The 21,499-nt window shown below is 38.2% G+C and overlaps 3 protein-coding genes across 5 annotated transcripts in view; all 3 read left to right on the top strand.

Annotated features, from left to right (window-relative positions):
• Positions 1-11,323, top strand: part of casq1b (calsequestrin 1b) — a 30,275-nt gene extending 18,952 nt beyond the window's left edge. For 2 of the 3 annotated variants that reach the window (XM_074623914.1, XM_074623913.1), the window contains exons 2-11: positions 4,646-4,739; positions 6,700-6,800; positions 6,985-7,096; positions 7,203-7,276; positions 7,515-7,645; positions 8,750-8,795; positions 8,931-8,985; positions 9,127-9,227; positions 10,054-10,128; positions 10,402-11,267. In XM_074623914.1, coding sequence (XP_074480015.1) covers positions 4,646-4,739; positions 6,700-6,800; positions 6,985-7,096; positions 7,203-7,276; positions 7,515-7,645; positions 8,750-8,795; positions 8,931-8,985; positions 9,127-9,227; positions 10,054-10,128; positions 10,402-10,695 — 1,083 coding nt within the window. In that variant the 3' untranslated portion in view covers positions 10,696-11,267. Of the gene's footprint in view, positions 1-2,166; positions 2,200-4,645; positions 4,740-6,699; positions 6,801-6,984; positions 7,097-7,202; positions 7,277-7,514; positions 7,646-8,749; positions 8,796-8,930; positions 8,986-9,126; positions 9,228-10,053; positions 10,129-10,401 lie in introns of all 3 variants that reach the window. The other variant, XM_074623912.1, reaches the window with a different exon arrangement.
• Positions 11,324-13,433: 2,110 nt separating this feature from the next.
• LOC141761127 (complement C1q-like protein 4) lies at positions 13,434-15,101 on the top strand. The gene is made up of 3 exons (XM_074624379.1): positions 13,434-13,644; positions 13,761-13,889; positions 14,534-15,101. Exons 1-3 carry the CDS (start codon positions 13,551-13,553, stop codon positions 14,812-14,814), a joined length of 504 nt encoding a protein of 167 aa, XP_074480480.1. The 5' UTR covers positions 13,434-13,550; the 3' UTR covers positions 14,815-15,101.
• Positions 15,102-15,553: 452 nt separating this feature from the next.
• On the top strand, positions 15,554-21,440 carry LOC141761125 (complement C1q-like protein 3). The gene is made up of 3 exons (XM_074624378.1): positions 15,554-15,662; positions 19,720-19,851; positions 21,063-21,440. The coding sequence occupies exons 1-3, from the start codon at positions 15,569-15,571 to the stop codon at positions 21,341-21,343; spliced, it is 507 nt and encodes a 168-aa protein (XP_074480479.1). The 5' UTR covers positions 15,554-15,568; the 3' UTR covers positions 21,344-21,440.
• Positions 21,441-21,499: the final 59 nt, after the last annotated feature.

Here is a 21,499-nt window from a genome sequence, read left to right as displayed (position 1 = left end):
AGTGCCACAGCCAAGTGCAGCACTGGGACCCAGAGCACGCTTTTGACAACTCACCATGGCACTCTGCCCTCATCTCGTGTCACCTGACAAGCTGACACTGACTGGGCATTGGGAGACGGAGCCAAGCGATTACGCCGGTGACCTCTCACTTGGCTCCGTGCACCCCAGACTTCCGGATGGGGTCGGGATGATAGCGAGGGAACAGATGAGGAAGGGTGAAGGGGTGTCTAAGGGGAGACTAAGTCAGGACAAAATATCCAGATGGACACAGACGGAGGGAAAGAAAGGATGTGATCGTGAGAGAGAATAACACCAGAAAAACAGAAATGAGAGATGTTTGAGCGTATGACAAAACTAGGAGGAGATCATGGCCGTGAAGTGTTAACTTGCGTGTCAAGTGTCCTCTTCCATTCATCAACCCAGTCTGCCTTTCCCCTCCTTCCCTTTCCACACCCATTTCTATATGTAACAGATCTTCTTTTCTGCTCCTCAACATGCTTTCTTACACGTCCTTATATAGCTGTGGGACTCCCTGCTTCGCTTCCACCCCACTGCAAGCATCCACAACTTCACCTCTTTTATAAATACCCCAGCGTTACTAATATGGCCATGCCTAAAAAGGGAAGGGGAATAGTTTAGGACAAATAAGTTGTACACTCGAAAATGCAATCTGTAAAGTCAATATTGTAATTCTCTTCTTTAAAATCACTTCTGTAATTGTCAGTGTTTTTTTTTTTGTGTGGGTGTATGAAGTTATCTACCGCATGCAAAAAAAAAATGCATAACTACATCCTTATATAGTTGTACCCATTTCCATGCAGCACAATAAGAGGTTTAAAAAGTGTAATTTGAGTTTGATGTCAAGCTCTGCGCTACAGCACAGTTTATTAATGCCGCTCCATCCATTAATATATTAATATTATTACAGATTACAAAAGAAAATGTTTTCAAAATGGTTGTGTTTCATCTATAACTTGACACTCTTCTGCTTCCAGGCAGTGATTGAAAGAATTAAGAAACATCTTATTATTCAATCACTGGTGCACGCTACACTCAAAAATGATTTAATAACTGTTTGATTCCTTTGTGTTAAGCCCTGTTCACACTCAGCTAGCATTACCTCAGGGCCTCTGGTACTGTTGTACAGCAAAAACAAAGTCTGTCCCATCTTTGCATATGATGGAAATGAAACATGAAATATAATTCTCGCCAAAAAAAAAAGTTCATGATCTCTGTTAAAAGAAAAAGAGGAGCAGAGGATGGGAATACCTTTTTATATCAATATAATATATAATATAAAATGAGATCAACACATTTTTGAGATGCGACGTCATCTGAAATTTTGCATTAAAAATAACGTGAGGTCCTCAGGTAAAGATAGCCTGGTATCACTCTACTTTACGTTTTCTTTAAACATCATTTATTTGTTTTATTTTTAGGTTTTTATATCCTTCTGTAGCTTCCCAGTGTTTTTCCTTATGTATTCAAATCTGATCAATCACATTTTGGTCGAAGTATGCATGTTTTAGTGTCAAAATGCTATTTTCCCAAGCCTTTCTAAAAACGTTTTCCCATGTGAGCGGATGCAGGTTTCTGTATGATGTCATTGCTACATATACAGTAAATATACATCCTTAAAGCGTATTACATACAGTAACTTAGATGGTCGGCACGCTCCAATCAGCCAATCCAAGCCAATCAGAGCAGACTGGGCTTTTTTTTTGGGAGGAGAGGGGCTTAAAGAGACATGGCGCTAAAACGGAGCCTTTCAGACAGAGGGCGATTACAGGTATAATCAGACAGACAGTATATGAGGAAAATAAAATGCTTTTTGAACATGTTCTAGTAGAAATCAAACTTGAAAATGAGCATGATATGTCCCCTTTAAAGGATCAGTCTGTAGGATTTTGTTTTCATTAGTGTATAATCACCTGAAACTAAGATACGTTGTGTTTTCGATGATGTTTGTGTATTGCTTATAAATGTTAAATAAGGGGACTTTAAAGTAGAGTGTTACCGATATTCGTGTGTGAATGGGGCTTAAAAAAACAAGTACAATCTCAAGTTTGGACCTATTTTGTCTCCTGTGAAGGCCACTCCGATTTGTTGTAAACCTGGAGGCTGTGACTATTGTGCTTTGCCCTAAAGCATTACCTCTTCTTGCAGTTGATCACAAGTCAAGCAGCAATTATCTTTCAGGTATGTCAAGGTCTGTCTTTTTGTGCCTGTCAAAGCTGGGCTGCGAAACACAGATTCCTTCTGCCGCTGAAGTATCTGCTGATTGTTCTCTTCCACTCCTTGACTGCAGTTGAGTTTAAAAACAGACAAAATTACCACAAAGCAACAACCAGACATCACAGAGAGACTGAACTGCTTTCAAAGTCCAGCATCAGCTGCAGCTTGGGCTGAGTCTTAATTTTGATGGCACCTTTGTGTGCCATAGAAAGCTGATTTACTTGTGAAAGAGAAAGGGAAGAATGATTAAAGAAAGGCTCCCATCTAATCTATTAATCACACTTTAACATCCATTCATCCTCCCACCTATTCATCCGCGCATCACTGATCGTAAAGGGTCACTTCATCCAAATCACTAAAATCAGATTTACTACTAGTAATGTCTTACATTGTAGGTAGTTTTTGGTTTTATGTGCCAATATATTCCCTAGAATTTCTGCCATCAACCCAATTCCAACAGAAGTGAATCATATTTAATTTGAGCTGCTCAAAGCGTTGAAATATTACATTTGAGAAACTCGGCACAAATTAAAACCCATTAACCTCCATTGAATTGTGGTGGGACATAATGGTGCCTTCAAATGGGGTCGTGTTTACCAGGTTCACGAAGAGAGTCCATAGGAACGACGCCTGTTGTGGTAATCACAAACTTGTGGAACGTTTCTGACAGCTCTGAGTTCGCGAGTTGTGACGTGTTTGTTGACGTTGTCAGAAATGGCGGAGGCCTTGGCAGTTACATTTTTTGTTCATATATTGTAATTTTAGTCATATATCTTTTTTCTTCAGAATTTTACATGTCTGAGGAAAATGTTGATATTCCGTACGGCCTCATCTTTTTCCTCTGTCATTATGTCTTCGCATTTCGTTACCCACTTGCTAGCTTGCTACATTGTTAGCCTCTTAGTCTTCTAGACGCAGACAGAAACGTTAATATTGCCGTTGCTTAGCAGCGGTGTCCTCACGACTTAACCACTTGATCGCCAAGCATATTGAGTACACGACTTCCCGTGTTGTAAACACGCGCTCCCGAGTTTCATTTGAAGGCACCATACGTCCGAGAAACGGGAACCTTAAAGGTATAGTTTGACATCTTGGGAAATACGCTTATTTGATTTCTTGCGAAAGACTTAGATGTGCTTTCAATATGAAGCTATAGCCAGCAGGCACTTAGCTTAGCTTAGCTTAGTCCTTTCAACCTTGAGAAAGGCAGCACAGAGCAGACCCACTCCTTTAATTCTTACCTTTCACAATAAAAGCCCTAGATATATAATATTCCCAGGTGAGTATTTCGCATTTTCGGATCGTTTGTTCGTCATGCCCCCGGTGTGTAAAGGCCTTAAGGCGTATTTCCCAAAATACTGAACTATTCCTTTAAGACCTCAGCAGATAAAACTGAAACTATCTGCACGGCTAGACAGAATAGGAGTGAGAAAATATGTTATTTTTTTCTAATTTGGGCGAACTTCCCCTTTAAAGTAAAAGAAGCCTAATCCCGAATGGAACCTTTCCCATCAGCTTCTTATATGGTGATTATCTTGCTTTAGTGTTTTAAGGTAAATAGGCCAATCCTCCTAACCAGATTACAGGAAATGTGGCCTAAGTCCAGTCATGAGCTAATGTGTTTGGACTCATAGAGACCAAAAGAATGGATGGCATTAAAGATTGAAGAACAACAAAGTGCATACTATACCATACTATGCATACTACACAAGCTATTTGGCCGCTTATGAATGTTATTTATGCCGCTTTGCAAGGCGCTACATAACGCTTTGACTCACTTCATTCAAAGTCTAACCTCATATTTAAAGGGGCAGTCATCTTTTCAAAACCTGCAGGTGCTAAAGCAATAAAATGGAGAGCACATTAGCATCAAAACTGGAAAATGGTAGTGTGTTTTTGTATACAACTGTGAGAAATACAGTTTAGTCTGTATATTTACAGTATGTATGTGCATGTATGCAGCGGCTTCACTATCGCAAAGTGTGAGCTGCTCTCCTTTCCACCACACCTGTTGCAGCGTCTCTTCCCCTTCAACATAGTTGGCTCAAGTTCTGCCCCTCTTGTTCTTCTGGTAACCCCCGCTGTCTGCGCTCCTCTCACGCCGGCTATGAGGGCTGTCAATTGTTGGCTTTGGTTTCACTCCGATTTAGAAAGTGCAAGGCAGCAATCCAAAGCTTTTTTGCTTGTAAGGCCTTTGAAATAAAGATGAAATGCCAAGGGGTTGCTTGCGTAAATGAAACTGAAATTTTCAATGGAGTTCTGAGATTAAGGAAATGTCTATCACGGATAGACGAGACGCTAAGATTGGCCAGAGATAGAACCAGTGCTCATGTGATACTAAATACAACTTCCTCTCCATCTCCCTCACTCCCCTACCTCTCTCTCTTTCTGTCTATGTGTCTCGGTCCAGATGGCAGCCCAAGTTCTGGGCGATTTTGATGATGAGGACATTGGATTCGGCCTGGTGGATGAAAAGAAGGGCTCTGCTGTTGCCAAGAAGCTTGGTAAGCTTGCCAATCATTGACTGAGACCTTGCTGGTGAAAACATTGCCTAATTGTCAATGATCCCGAGAGAGAGAAAAAAAAGAAACTTGGCTCAATCTCTTTCCATCACCGTTTTTCTCATGGTCTCTCCTGTTGTTTTCACTGAATGGAGTTGATTAAGTGCCACTCAGCAAATTTCTTCTTTTTTCCAAATAACATATAAATCAATGAACTGTCTCCAATCATATAACAAGCATTCAATCAAGATTCAGGGGACCGGTCTTGATTGTAATCTGGGAAATAAATATCTATAGGAAATTCTTTAATCTGCTAATTTACTGTAGTATTTGTGTCTTTTTGATACACTTGAACCTGTCCCGTGCTCCTCCATGTTCACTAATGAATGATTAAATACACAATTGACAAGACAAAAGATGGATGGACTAAAAAAAAAAAAAAAGAAATATGTTAATAAGAAATGTCAAAATAAGAAATTCTTTGAACATGGGATTCAAACTGTAGTAAGGCAATGATAGCCAATATATGAAACAAGCCTGCCCTCAAGTGTTGACCAGAGATATCACAGCTTCTTTGTAAAAACTGGTGCTGCAGCTGTAAACCCAAATGAGCAGCACTTATTGTGTGTATGAAAAATCAAGTATATGAATATGTTACATACTGACATATTTATATGTTTCTAGTCTTCTTTTTGAATAAGAGGAATCCTTCTTGACACACACAAGCTCTGTGATGAATCAATAATTAAATATTGTTTAAATATATGCAGCTATTGCAAAATAAGACATGCTGCAATGGAAATACGGCTATGGAAGTTGTAACAGCAAGTGTAAGCTTATTATACAGTAAGTGCTTAAGTAAGTTTAAGTAAGTAAGTTTGCTTCACAAATAAAATGTCATTCAAAGATAAACATACCAACCAGGAAGAGACATGAAATGACGACAAAGAATCGACCACAAAGAGACACAAAGTGACTACAAAGAGACACAAAGTGACTACAGAGACACAAAGTGACTACAGAGACACAAAGCAAGTCCAAAGAGATTCGAAATGACTACAAAAAGATACAAAACAACTGTCGAGACTCAAAATGACTACAAAAACATGCAAAACAACTGCAAAAAGACTAAAAATGACTGCAAAAAGATATAAAACAACTGCAAAGTGACTCAAAATTACTACAAAAAGATATAAACCAACTGCAAAGAGACTCAAAATGACTACAAAAACATGCAAAACAACTGCAAAAAGACTCAAAATTACTACAAAAAGATATAAACCAACTGCAAAGAGACTCAAAATTACTACAAAAATGGGCAAAACAACCACAGAGAGATACAAAACAACTTCAAAGAGACTCAAAAAGACTACAAAAAGATACAAAACAACCACAGAGAGACACAACATGACTACAAAGAGATACAAAACAACTTCAAAGAGACTCAAAATGACTAGAAAGAGACAAAACAACTCCAAAGAGATTCAAAATTACTAAAAAGAGACACAAAACAACCACAAAAAGACAGAACTACAAAAAGATACAAAACTACTGCGGAGACTCAGAATTACTACAAAAAGGGGCAAAACAACCACAAAGATACACAACATGACTACAAAGAGACTCAAAATGACTACCAAGAGACAAAAAACAACTACAAAGCGACTCAAAATTACTACAAAACCAGGCAAAACAACCACAGACCAGAACTTACTGCAAAAAGACCAAAATATTGTGACACAAAACAACTACAAACAGACACCAAAATTACTAGAAAGAGATGCAAAACCACAGAGAGATACAGTATGTAACAACTACAAAGAGACGCAGAACAACAACAAAAAGAGGCTAAACAACTATAAAGTCTGTGTGTCTTGCTCCTATGTACGCGAGGTGGTGGGGCTGTTTGCTTGTCTCATAATCCACCCATGGGTGTAATGACTGTTTACCTCTTTCTCTCCAGGTCTGGATGAGGTGGAGAGCATCTACATTTTTGCCAACAACGAGATCATCGAGTATGACGGAGAGCTGGCAGCCGACACCCTAGTAGAGTTCCTCTACGATGTAAGTCATTTATGGCGCGGTGCCAAATATTATGGTTAAATTCAGACTATGGTTTGGTCCTATTTCTAACTCTACAATTTGTATGCAAGATAGATACATTGAGCACATCTTGAAGCATACTGCCTTATTCTGCTTGTAGAATTATGTTACCTAGATATCAGGACTGATATAAATGTCTCGTCAGGTGATTGAAGACCCCGTGGAGATCATCGACAACGAGCGCGAGCTGAAGGGCTTCCATAACATCGATGAGGTCATCAAGCTGGTTGGCTATTTCAAGAGCGAGAAATCTCCTCGTAGGTTGAAGATTACGATCTAAAGACTGAGCTTCCAACAGATCAAACTTAAAGAAACTGCTCTTATCAGCTTAATAATATATCTTTCCTTATTTTCTCCATCCAGACTTCATTGAGTACGACGACGCTGCTGAGGAGTTCCACCCCTTTGTCAAATTCTATGCCACATTTGACCCCAAGGTTTAAATTGAGTATTTTGTGCATAAAAATGTGAATTTGAGTTCATTAGAAATGAGGAGACGTAGTAATGTCATGGACTTGTAACAACAGAGACATTTATTTAAATGTTAAGATTTTATTGGGTCATTAATAACGTTAAACACTAAACTGTGCTAGCGAACATTTGTAATATTTTTTAAGATTTTCTTTTGACCTTGTATTTCCTGTCTGGTTCTCTTCTCTCTTAACATGATTTCAGATCGGCAAGAAGCTGAAGCTGAAGATGAATGAAGTTGACTTCTATGAGCCGTTCATGGAGGAGCCAGTCACCATTCCAGGAAAGCCCTATCTCGAGTCCGAGCTTGTTGAATACATCGAACAGCATGACAGGTGAGAAATTTTACATACATGTATTGATGTATTGTACTTGTACTTAACTTGAGTATTTCCATTTAATGCTACATTTACTCCACTACATTTCGGAGTCGAATATTGTACTTTTTACTCCACTATATTTATTGAATAGATTAAGTTATACTTACTTTGCAGATTTAGATTAATTGCCATCATGTGCAATGTTACTTTTCTATTTTAGCTAATTTCACTAAATTTATCTTACTTAATTGTTATTAGTATTACTTCTTATACAGTACACTATATTGTTACACTTTTTTCCATACTCATGTTGTTGTAATTTAATTTTCTATTTTAGTTTACTAATTTTACTGAATTTATCAAACTCCCACAATTCTATTTTGCACTGGTGTTAATATTACTTATACACTTTAATACTCTGTTTTATTTCCTTCAGAATAATAAAGTTTTATGTCATCTTATCTTAAAGGTCCCGTATTGTAAAAAGTGAGATTTTCATTTTTTTTGTATTATTATAAAGCAGGTTTTAGTCCTATAAAAATACTGTGAAAATATCGAAATGCTCAATCCATGGAGAAATACACACAGCCCGTATTCAGAAACTGTGCCTTGAAGCGAGGATTTCTGTACATTTGTGATGTCACAAACATACAATATTGAGACCGTTTCACAGTTTTAAACATAAACAATCTAAATGTGTCCTGCTTTACTTCCGTTTGCAGTGTATGTGAATGACATCAGCTGACAGGAAGCAAACATGGACCCAAGCTGTTGCCTGGCAACGCAATTCCATTGCAATTCCGTTGAAATGCGCTAAAACGGAGTTGTAACATAGTATTTTTGACACTGTGGTTTTATTACTATTACTTATGTAAAAGATCTGAGTACTTCCACCACTGCAAAATGTATACAATCAATGCAGATAATCCTCAAACCAAGTTCTGCGGTAACGTGACCAGATCTCGACCACAGAGGTGACAGATGAAAAAACACTCCTTTGAGTAATTTTTGGAATGGTCATATGGACACAAATCTTTTTAATTTCTTCAAAAAAGTGTTTTTCTAAATTATATGTCATGTGAATTTAACAATTTGATTTTTCATGTTTGAATGTTTCAGGCCCACACTGAGGAAGCTTGAGCCTCACAGCATGTATGAGATCTGGGTAAGAGATCGGAACACGTTATTTTAAAAAGTCATCTGTTAAACAATTATAATTTTTTCCCCAATAAAACTTATCAGTTAATCTAGAGTGGAAATATAGAGCATCCTTGTCTTATCCTTCTTTTTATGTTCACAGGAGGATGACATTGATGGAGAGCACATTGTTGCCTTTGCTGAGGAAGATGACCCAGGTAAATGTCTACCTTAGTGCCTCTTTACATATCACTGATACTATCCACATAGTGATTGAATCAGCTGGACGATCAAATATCTAGCTAATACTTGATGGCACCTGGCTCACCACCGTACCTGACATTTGAACTTTTCCTTAGACGGTTTTGAATTCCTGGAAATCCTGAAGGAGGTGGCACAAGAGAATACTAACAACCCCAACCTCAGCATCATCTGGATCGACCCCGACAATTTCCCCCTGGTATGAATATCACTCACTCCAACTGTATATCAACTAGCAGGCACATTTTACTTATTATACTTTACTTTAGTTTTTTTTTTTTTCTGAGTGTACGGCTTGAAGATATATTTCAAAATCACTGAATATGTTGATCCCTTTGTTGTCTTATGTTTCTTTTATCTGCTTTTTAATTATAATCTCTATTTATATACTGTATCTTCAAAAACACAATTTTTCAAAATGATCATTATAAAAATATAAAAACAACTGCTTCAAATTTCATTCATAATCGCATCGATAATAATGCTTTAACGCAAATTTGTTTTAACGCCACTGATTTCTTTATTGTATTAATGCAAATTGCGATTTTTAGGTTGTAGCGGGCTCAGTTTTAAAGCTACTATCAAAGATACAAATGAAACTGGAAAACTAAGGAATCCATTGGTAACCATGTTATACCATTTTGTCGCCAAGGAGGCTAAATAATGCTCCAAACGTACTCTAAAGTTTGGCGAGGAAAAGCTGGCATGACCATTTTTAAAGGGGTCCCTTACCTCTGACCTCAAGATATGTGAATGAAAATGGGTTCTATGGGTACCCACGAGTCTCCCCTTTACAGACATGCCCACTTTATGATAATCACACACAGTTTGGAGCAAGTCATAGTCAAGTCAGCAAACTGACAGCTGTTGGTTAGGTCCATTTTGAACAGATAAAAATGTGCGATTAGTTTGCGATTAACTGTGGACAATCATGCGATAAATTGCCATTAAATAATTTAATCAACTGACAGCCCTACTCAGAATATATTAACCTACCTAACCATCTGTCTGTATCTCTCCTTCAGCTGGTGCCATACTGGGAGAAGACCTTCCGCATCGACCTCTCTTCTCCTCACATTGGTGTGGTTGACGTTGAAGATGTAAGCAACCTCTCTCATCCAATTTCAAGTTGTTTGCAGTGTAGCAGCAAAAAACTTGGCTCAAACAGCAAAAAAAAACTGTCTCTAGCACATTATTTGTTAAGTAGGTCTTTCAAAATGCCACCACGGCATGACAGTCTTACAGTCTTGCTCTAAATGTCATGCATACTCTCTAACTTTACTTATTATCTTACCCCCGTTTTGAGCAGTGAACTGGGCACCGGAAATCACTTTGTCATTCTGTAAGTATTTTTGTGTGCATATCGTTGACAGGCCGACAGCGTGTGGATGGAAATGGATGACCAGGATGACATGCCCACGGCTGATGAGCTCGAGCAGTGGGTTGAGGACGTTCTCTCGGGAAAGATTGACCCAGATGATGATGATGATGATGAGGACGACGATGATGACGATGACGACGACGATGACGATGATGACGACGATGATGATGATGATGATGACGATGACGACGACGATGATGATGATGATGACGATGATGACGATGACGACGACGATGATGATGATGACGACGACGATGATGACGACGATGACGACGATGATGAATAAATGTTTACCACCATCCTTCACTTCAATATGATTTAGCCAGAAATGGCAAAACCCAAAAATAGCACCAGTTTTTTTTCTAACATCTTGCAGCAAACACACTTTGTGTCTGTTTGCTTCCTGTTTGGTTTCCTGTAAGGGACAAATATGATGACCCAATGGGAAACTTTTACTGTCAGTCAGGGAAGGAGATTTTCAAAGAAGCAGAGGATTTGCACATCTGTTGATGAACAGGGTTGCAGCTTCAAATGTTATATGTCTTTTGCTACTGTATTAAAATATGCTAATCTCTCACCTCTGAGGTTCACAATGAATGTGAGCAAAGAGGCCAACAGGGGCTAACTTCCCTGACATTTCTACCTAATGTCACAGTCCGGGGGTTCACCCCTTTTTCTCATTTTCTCCAATTTACTGTAATCCTGTTTCAATGAACATGTTTTCTACTTGATGAAGAGAAGAAACAAACACTTTCTTGTACTATTTCTAAAGAGAATAAACCTGAAACTCACTGGACAGTCTTAAGATTGTTACACTCTTGGAAAACTATTAAGATACCGGAAAATAAATAAAAAAATTACAAAATAATTTGTTTCTGCTCTCATATTAAAAAAATGAAAGACAAAAATATTTTAAAACCAATGCTGTTTGTTGTTGTCATTGGCATATGAGATACATTATTCATATGTGTGTGTGTGTGTGGTCTGCAGGCAATTAAGGAGGGCTTTGTTTAAGCATAAATGCTTTGTATCATTCAATTGTTACATTTAATCAATATATAATGCCATGATAATTGTAACTAGACTTGCAAGCGAGTATAACGGGGTCCAAGCACCCAAATACTCATCCAGTATTCATTAGGGCTTTGATGAGTAGCTGAACAGCAGTGAAGACACAATACGATGTCACACTTTGTTCTTAAAGCTAGGGTTGGTAATCTTGAGAAACTAGCAAGAGTACATTAGATTTAAAAAAATGGTCCAACTAAAACCAAACCAGTGTTACCAACTCTTTTCCAATAGTTCCAAAAGTTGTTAAATCAAGCAAGAAAGTCACCAATTTGGCAACACTGACAACCTCATCCCTTTAGGCCTCCCTCCAAAGACACTCCCCAAAAATTAGCATTATAAATGTAATCATATCGCAATGAGTGTAAACAAACGAACGTGGCTGTTGTTTGTACTCACAGCTGCCAAGCTAGCAGCTAGTGGAAGAAAGAGAGTAGAGTAGAAAGAGCGCAGGTAGGTATAGGTAGACAGGGCAAGTATAGGCATTCTTTATTACAGTCCTGCGACAGCCACAGATGCTAGATTGTGTTTCTTCTTTTTGTCAGAGCATTTCATTTATTGATTGCCGTCAGGATGAAATGTTCATTTCAACTAATATAAATAAAAATGTATTTGAACAATGCTACCAACACCAACCTTTAAGTCTTGCCACGACAAGCTAGGTTGCAAAAAAATAACATTCATATTAAAGACATTTCCAATGCAGCTACAACAGAATTTTGACGTGTGTTATCACCTGAGAGAGATCTTGGTGCCATGAGAGAAAAAGTATGAGCTTTAGAAAACAAGCTGAACAGGATTTTAGTGGCAAAAGGGGATACTCTTCAACATTAGTGTAATATTAAAACCACCAATGCCAGAAGTCAGCATTGTGGTTTTGAGGAAGTCTGAGAACTTAGCTAAGCTGACCATATTATTTGGTCTAGGGGGGACAGTAATCAGTTCCTCTTAAGCCGCAAGTTTCACATGAAGTGAAACTTTGTGTCCTTGAATCCAACTTCCGCTATGTGATTTAATATGCTTTATGTCTCTTTATGGTTTATACTGTGGTCTGAGACCTATATGAGTGAAAACTCATGTGTCATGATGCAGGGAGCAGGACAGGCAGGCAGGACGGACCCAAATGGAGACTCCAAGACGGACAGATACTATGAAGACACATTAATAACAAAAACGTCTAACAGCAACGAAAGATGAACCGGCAAAGAACAATTATTAGTCAAAGGTAACGCAAAATCATTTTAACGCCAATAATTTCTTTAATGCATTAACGCAATCGATCTTTTGGAGGTTGTAGCGGGCTCAGTTTTAAAGCTAGAGTGAAGATCCTGTCATCATATGAAACTAGAAACCTAAGGAACCCATTGGTACCAACCATGTCATACTAGCTTGTCGGGAAGGAGGTTAAATAACGCTCCAAACTTGCACACATTTCGGCGATGAAAAACTTGTGGCTATTTTCAAAGGGGTCCCTTGACCTCTGACCTCAATATATGTCAATTAAAATGGGTTTCCGGACAATATTTGTCATTGTTTTGTGTTGTTAATTGATTTTCAATATTAAATATATACATACATTTGCATAAAGCAAGCATATTTGTCTCGACTTGACAAATCTCCCTTTAAAGTACAATTTGAACAGATACAAAAATTGTGATTTATTGCGATTAATCGTGATTTATCATGGACAATCATGCAATTAATCGCGATTAAATATATATATATATATATATATAAAATATATAAAATATCGACTGACAGCCCTACTTTATACTATTCCGTTCAAAAAACAATTCTCTATTAAGTTTCTCTGTTTAATTCACTTCATTTACAGCTTTTCTTCCTGGAACATCTGGCCAAACCTACAGCAGCACGTACTGTAGAAAGAGGCATGTGACAAGTGGGATGTGAGAAGTGTAAAGGTCATCATTAATCGAACCATATAAAAGCAGCTTGAGCAGTCTTGAGACTGAGCGACCTTGAATCAACTTGCCATTTCTGGTTGTGTCTCTGCAGTCTGACTTTGGGCCGATCTAAACACTGCTGAAATATAAAAAATACTTCTATTCCAACATGTGTGAGTTCAAAGACATGAAGGAAAAACTGGCAGTTCTGGAAACCAGGCTGAAGGACAATGAACAACTGCTTGTGGAGCTGGGGAACAAAGGTAGAGTGAAACTTTTTGATTGCTTCAATCCAAACATGTATTAAAGCAATGTGTGAATTGTGATTGAAAGTGGAAATACAAAATAAATGTGATGGTAATATTTTTGCTTCATATAGAGAGACCACAGGTGATATTCAGCGCAGAGGCTGGAGCAAGAGGAGCAATTGGACCTTTCCACTCGGGGACAACTCTCATCTACGAACACGTGATCACGAACATCGGAAATGCCTACAATAAACTCACAGGTAACGGCATCATAAAAGAACCTGCTGTTGCTTACTTGTTGAATTTGGTTATGAGTATTAGTGAGGTATCTTTTTATAATGGCTCAACATAAATAAATAAATCATATCTGGAATCTGGAAATTTATTTAAAATCTTAATCATAATGTTTCGGCAAATACTGTATGTCAGGATGAATTTTGGGGAAATGTGTTGTAAAACCACATCTAGATCATTTCCATCTGAAGGAAAGATACAGTCCTAAAATATGTATGGGAGTTTAATCAGGCAATCTGATTGGTTCATAGCCATGATATAATACCCATATACCACTGCTATGACACGTCTAACCTTAGCACTTTCAGTATCACTCCGCGTCTTAGAAGAAAAACGTTACACTGGGTCAGAAGGGGTCTGCTACACCCAATAATAGGTTTTATCATCGATTCAAATGGGCTTTCACCGAAAGGCTGGGTGCAATATTTCACTTGGTGTAAAAATCCATAAACCTCAGTAAAGAGTTGGAAACAAGCCAATATAATATGATGTTGTCAGACAGTGTGGTCTGAGATGATTTTTACAGTTCTCTGGACCATCTATGTTCCTAGTTTGGATTCAAAAGTTAACTTTTGAAATAAAATGTGACCGACCTCTTGTTCCCTCATAGGTATCTTCATTGCACCTCGTGCAGGTGTTTATTACTTTACCATCTTCCATCATGCTGGAGGAAACCCTGGGACAGTGCTGTCACTCTACAAGAACAGCCAGTGCATGGTCAAGACACAGGATCACCCAGCAGTCCATGAAACGGCTCATAACGGAGGAAACGCGGTGTTCCTGCAGCTGCAGCACGGAGACCAAGTGTATGTGCGCATGGATGCAAACTCACATGTTTATGGATCAAACTACCATACAACCTTCAGTGGTTTTTTGGTCAGTCAAATGTGAGAACTGCACAATGATTTACCACTTTGTTGGGGTAAAGAATCGATACTTATACACATATATCTCTAAACAATTCAAATTGATGATTAATTAATTACCCTAATTAGACTTTAAAATCAGTTGCTCCTAGTGTAAATTCAGAGAAATAATCTGAAAACGAGTACTCACTGTTAAGTTTACTGCTTCTTATTACACAGCTTTGTTGGTATTCTATGATTGTTTCTGATTCGCAGATCTTTCTAAGGATGTATAGTTCTTTAGTGGAATCAATAAAATCATTTTTAAATCAATATTTTGTCAAATTATTGATGTCTTTAGTAGCGGAGTAATTTGCGGGATAATGTAAAGTGAGTGTGTCATTATTTGCGAAGTGAATCCTGTTAGGGTGATTCAGGGAAGGTCAGGTGGCTGGGAAGTCTGACTGGAGGGAAATGGGTTACTGCAGGTCATGGGAGTGGCTGAATGTGGGATTGAGATAACTGGGATATGACAAACAATTTGAGGCCATCTGGTGGACAGAAAGAGAATATAGCCATGAATAGGTTTTAGGAAATGGGAATGTGGCTGGAGGGAGGGAGAGAGAGGCAGAGTGTGATAATCATTGATCAAATCAGATAAAAGCAGCCTGAGGAGTCATATGACAAAGTGGTGAGGAGATTGAGCAATATTGAATCAACTTGCCATTACTGGATGTGTCTCTGTTCTGCAGCTTGACTTTGGGCCAATCTAAACACTGCTGAAAGACTGTTATTCCAACATGTGTGAGTTGAATGACCTGAAGGAAAAACTGGCAGCTCTGGAAACCAGGCTGAAGGACAATGAACAGCAGTTTATGGAGCTGAGGAACAAAGGTAGAGTGAAACTTGTTGATTGCTTCAATCCATACATGTATTAAAGCAACGTGTGAATTGGGATGGAATGTGGAAATGCAAAATAAATGTGATGAGAATATTTTTTTTGCTTTATATAGAGAGAACAAAAGTGATATTCAGCGCAGAGGCTGGGGCGAGAAATGCAATTGGACCTTTCAACACAGAGACAACTCTCATCTACAAAACCGTGATCACAAATATCGGAAATGCCTACAGTAAATTCACAGGTAACGGCATCATAAAAGACCTGCAGTTACTTACTTGAGGCATCTTTTATAATGGCTCAACATAAATAAAGAAATCATATCTGTAATCTGGAAATTTATTTAAAATCTTAGTTGAGACCATAAAGTTTCCTACAGTAAGACGCCAAATATGTCAGGATGAATTTTGGGGAAATGTGTAAAACAATGTGCAATACATCTAGATCATTTCCACCTGGAGGAAAGATACAGTCCTAAAATGTGTATGGGAGTCCTGGGTTTACACTGTTATCAGGTCATTAAATGGGCGTTATCAGTGGTTATAAGCCTCTTAACTAGTAGCTCAAATCAGGCAATCTGATTGGCTCATAGCCATGATATAATACCCATATGCCACTGCTATGACACGTCAAACCTTAGCACTTTTTGTATCACTCTGCATCTCAGGAAAAACAAAAATGTTAGACTAATCTCATATCAGTAATCAAAGTATAATACAAGTATCTGCTGGTAGGCCACATATTACAAACTCATGATGTGTAGCCAAACATTATTCAAATACACATTTTAAATCTTAGTTGAGACCCTAAGACACCAAAATATGTATGTTCGAATTAATTTTGACAATGTGTAAGACATCTTGATTACATCCACATGAAGGAAAAGCTACTGTGCAGCCTTACATGTGTCTCGGAGTCTTGGGTTTGAGTATTTAATTTGGTGCAAAAATCCTTCAGTTGAAAATGAGCCAATATAGAATAAATATGATGCTGTCAGATAGTGTGGACTCAGATGGTCCAGAGAAAAACTCAGCTCTGTAAAAATCATCTATGGTGGGTTTCAAAAGAGTACTTTCGATTTCATTCAGGCATTTGAAAAAGAAAAAACAATAAACCTATAAAATGTGACCAACACCCTATTGTTTCCCCCAACAGGTGTCTTTACTGCGCCTGTTGCAGGTGTTTATTACTTTACCATCTTCCATCATGCTGGAGGAAACCCTGGGACAATGCTGTCACTCTACAAGAACAGCCAGTGCATGGTCAAGACACAGGATCACCCAGCAGTCCATGAAACGGCTCATAACGGAGGAAACGCGGTGTTCCTGCAGCTGCAGCATGGAGACCAGGTCTTTGTGCGCATGGATGCAAACTCACATGTTTGGGGATCAAACTACCATACAACCTTCAGTGGTTTTTTGGTCAGTCAAATGTGAGAACGAACGACCGCACAATAATTTACCACTTTGTTGTGATAAACAATCAATAATTATACACATATCTCTAAAATGATTAATAAATTACCATTAGACTTTAGAATCAACAGAGGGCATGCAGAGATGATGTAGGGAGATGTTAATGAAATGTGTGTTTTTTGTGTAACTGTTGCTGTTTGCTATGGATCATATCAGTAATTCATTGTTTTTTATTAATCTACTATTTACGTCTTGGTGTAAGATAAGTAACACTTACAGAGATAACATCATGATAGAGAATACATCATATTATATTATTATTATAATACAATCTGAATACATTCAAATTCAAATGATTTCCTCTACTAACTTTATTTCTTGTTCAATTTGCTGTTACCCCATGAAACACATTCATCTTTGCCAAGTTACTGAAGTATCAGTGAAAAGTTGAGACACATTTCTGTTTACATTTCTCTATGGTATCAAAGGTTATCTGATTGCCAGTAAATTTAGTTAATACTATTTTCTCAAGGCCGTTTCAAAATGGGATGTTAAAAATTAACGGGTCATCTTTAAACAACATGAAAGCAGCCAGAGGGATCACATCAATCAGAGTTTAGGTGACTGAACAGTGCTTATGAGGCTGTAAAGTTAGATTCGAATTAATAACAGCTCATCTGTGAGCTTTGTTTCTCTCCTTTTCTCAAAAACAATAACTTAAACTTCAGTTTTGTACAATCAATGCATATTTTGTACAAACTCTCATGGCTTTCTATATCCTCCTTGCATAGACTTTGTGTGTTTCTGTTAAAACCAAACATTTGAGAATGTTAAAGTAATGTAATAGATTTGCTATCTTTTTAGTAAGCCAATTAAATGTCTGGATCCATTTATTGCATTATTCACAGTATACGGAGTTCTATAGCTGGATAAACAAATGATAGATTTTTGTGTTAATGCATATCCGCAGTGTATGCATTAAACCGGCAATAATTTAGAAGTTAAAGTGAGAATTGTGTCAATGTAAATAAAATGTATATTTGTGTTTCCACTCATGATTCCGAGCCCTGCATGACAGATGAGGACACATAAGAGTCACAATTTGTGTCTCTTGTAGGGCAGTAAACAGCACCCTCTGCTGTGCCAAGCAAGGAGATCTACTTCAATTCTCTCCTTGTAGGTAAGGCAAGTTTATGTGCAGTTTTTATGCTTTTATGCTGCATGTCATGGAACATATCTGTAGTCCATAATCTACTGGTGTCAGCTATTAAGGTACTGACATCTAAAGCAATTCCAGGGTAATACGGATTAACAATCACAAAAACAAGCCATAAAATGAGGCAAGGGTTCAATGATTTTTGATTCTGTTTCCTTGAGGCTAGAATTCCCTAAAATGTACCTCCAACCACTCAAGTTTATGTCAGGAAAACAGCCACTGACTTATAGACATTTGGATATTGGTTTGTGCTTTCACAGCCAAGACAGCTCAGACATCTTGATCAAGAATTAATACATTTGTTCAATCTACAAGCCATACATTTAAGTGATGAGAAATATATTAATAGTTAGAATAGGTGTATTCGTGAAATGTCTTTTGTTTTTGTTTTTTGTCTTACTGCCTTTTAGATCTTATATAAAGTGCTGTTTATAAGCAAATTCTAACCTTTTACAGTTGGTAACTGAGTGCCACTGCACGGGGACAAACCTTTTCACAGTTCTCAACCTAATCATTTCTTATCTTCGACATGTACAGGGTTACAAAGGACGCGCGTCAAATCACATTCTGCTGATGATGATGTTTTTCACGCCGCAACAGCTCCCTGACGAGGGCTTGACGGAGAATATGAGCTTCCTTTTTCCCCCAACGTCTTCTCCTGTTGTTGTGCTATACAAATAAACTCAGACATTTTCTGATGAAATTATAGTAGTTGAATTATAGTTTGCTGGTTAACAGCCTATATCATTATTTCCCCCACTGGAACTGAAACAGTTGGATAACAGGTGCGGTAAGATAATAAAGCCACTTATCAAATGGGATGTTAAAAATTAACAGGTCATCTTTAAACAACATAAAAGCAGCCAGAGGGATCACATCTGTCAGACTTCAGATGACTGTGCGATCTTGAGTCAACTTGAAAGATGAATTTCGACATGTTATGGTTTGCGTCGCTGTTCTGTTGCTTAATTTTGGCCCAAGATGTTGGTAATGCTGCTGAAACAGAAAAACCCAGTGAAACACAGTCATGCAATCCTGACATGTGTGATCTACTGAGAGAGTTTGGTGCCATGACAGAATATCTCAGAGCTGTGGAAACCAGGCTGACGGACAGTGAAACCAGGCTGACAGACAGTGAAACCAGGCTGAAGGAAAGTGAAAACCAGATTTTGGAACTGAGGAACAAAGGTAAAGTGAGATTGTATTGAACAATCCATTAAGCATTTTGTGTATGGACTACACATGATTAATTGAGTCCTCCAAAGTAAACAACAAAAGATGGAAGTAGCGTGACAGAGCATGTCTCCTGACAGACAAGTCATAATTCACATTGTTACTCAAAGTTTATTTATGAGAGTATATACTATAATCAATAGAAACACTTTACAAAGTAATGTGAACAGCATGTTTTGTTTTACACAGAAGGAACCAAGGTGATTTTCAGTGCAGCAACAGGAGGAGGAGATAGACACATTGGACCCTTCAACACAGACACAACTTTAATCTACAGAACAGTGATAACAAACATCGGCAATGCCTACAGTCCGTCCACAGGTAATACTCACCGTCACCTGCATGTTTAGTTTTTTTTTTACACAAAGGGTTAATGAATACAATGATTGAGTAAATAAATAAAGCTATAAATAAAAATCATTGAATGTCTGCGGAGTGCGAGCAATGTAAGTAATTGTTGAGACAACTTCATTAATTGCAGAAAATAAATAAGGAAACCGCATTAAAAGTTGTTGAGGCTGTGGGAGTTGTAGTGGGTGCATGAGCAGAGTTACAGTGTCTAGAAAACAATCATACTCCTTTGAAATAGTCACTGAAAAATACCTTTTTACAGCTTAATTTATACATTTTGTCTTACAACATTCGACTAACGGGGAAAAAAGGCAACTGTTCTGACAATTGATATAAATTGATTAAATCAATCAATCTCCAGCATGGATCGATCCATTTACACATGAGCAAATTGTCCCTCAAAAAATAACCCGTTGACAATGATGTAATTTCTCTGTTTCATAAGGTCACACCAAGCACAAAAGGTAGCACAAGGTAGTACAAAATCAAGACCAAAAAAAGCTATATTTGGTGATTTTGCTAACAAGAGGATGGCATCCTCCCTCATATCACCTATTGGCTGCGACCACGCACTCACAAATACATAACCTTACAAACACTTGACCTCCAAGCCAAATTTCTGCCACCTAAGGGCGAACACTGTGGCCGCCATAGGGTGGGGAATTTTTTGTGGATCGACTGAGCGACCAACCAACCGAGCGAGCTATAGAGCTAGTGGTCACAGCTAAAACCATACTGCCTTCCTGTCTACTAATGAAGATGGGTAAAAACACATTAAAACCATACATTTAGCAATAAAATAAAACAAAAGTGAGCATGGCTCACATACCCCCGCTCAATGCTTGACCCAAAGGTTTTGCCCCTTTGGAACTAATGGAATTAGTCTATTGAGCAGAATCTAGCTTGTTATTATCAAAAATGTGGGCACCCTCGACTTCTAACCCCCAAAAGGCACAACTACACCACACTGTCAACCATCATACAAAATTTGAAGTTCCTAAGTTAAATAGTTTCCGAGTTCTGCTCCGTAAACGAAAGTGCGACACGCAGCGGATGCACTTTATTACCCCCGCGACCACGTTGTCGCGGGGGTATAATAAAGTGCTGAAGACTACTGAGGATTTGTGATTTGCAGTTGTAATAAAGAAAAAAATGTGACCAACAACCTGTTGTTTCCACAGGTATCTTCGTTGCACCTGTTGCAGGTGCTTATTACTTCACCATCTTCTTACACGCTGGAGGAAGCAACACGGCAGCATTGTTTCTCTACAGGAACAACCATTACATGCTCATGACCCATGATTTCCCGACAAATGCTGACAGAGCTGATACTGGAGGAAACGCAGTGTTACTGCAGCTGCAGCGAGGAGACCAGGTGTATGTGCGCATGGCTGCACATACGCATGTTTGGGGATCCGACTACCATACAACCTTCAGTGGTTTTCTGGTCACTCAAATGTGATGATCTATACACTGCATGTCTGTTCATTCCTGCTTGAATATGGATGTAAAAATCTCAGATGACTACAGTAAATAACGCTAAAATCTGATGCATCGGATTAATCATTGCTTCATTGAGTTCTTTATGCCGCATAGCAGACAGTTTGGTTGAAAAATC

This window comes from Sebastes fasciatus, chromosome 22, assembly GCF_043250625.1.
Source record: "Sebastes fasciatus isolate fSebFas1 chromosome 22, fSebFas1.pri, whole genome shotgun sequence".
NCBI classification, from domain to species: domain Eukaryota; kingdom Metazoa; phylum Chordata; class Actinopteri; order Perciformes; family Sebastidae; genus Sebastes; species Sebastes fasciatus.
This window is presented reverse-complemented; position numbering and strand designations above follow the sequence as displayed.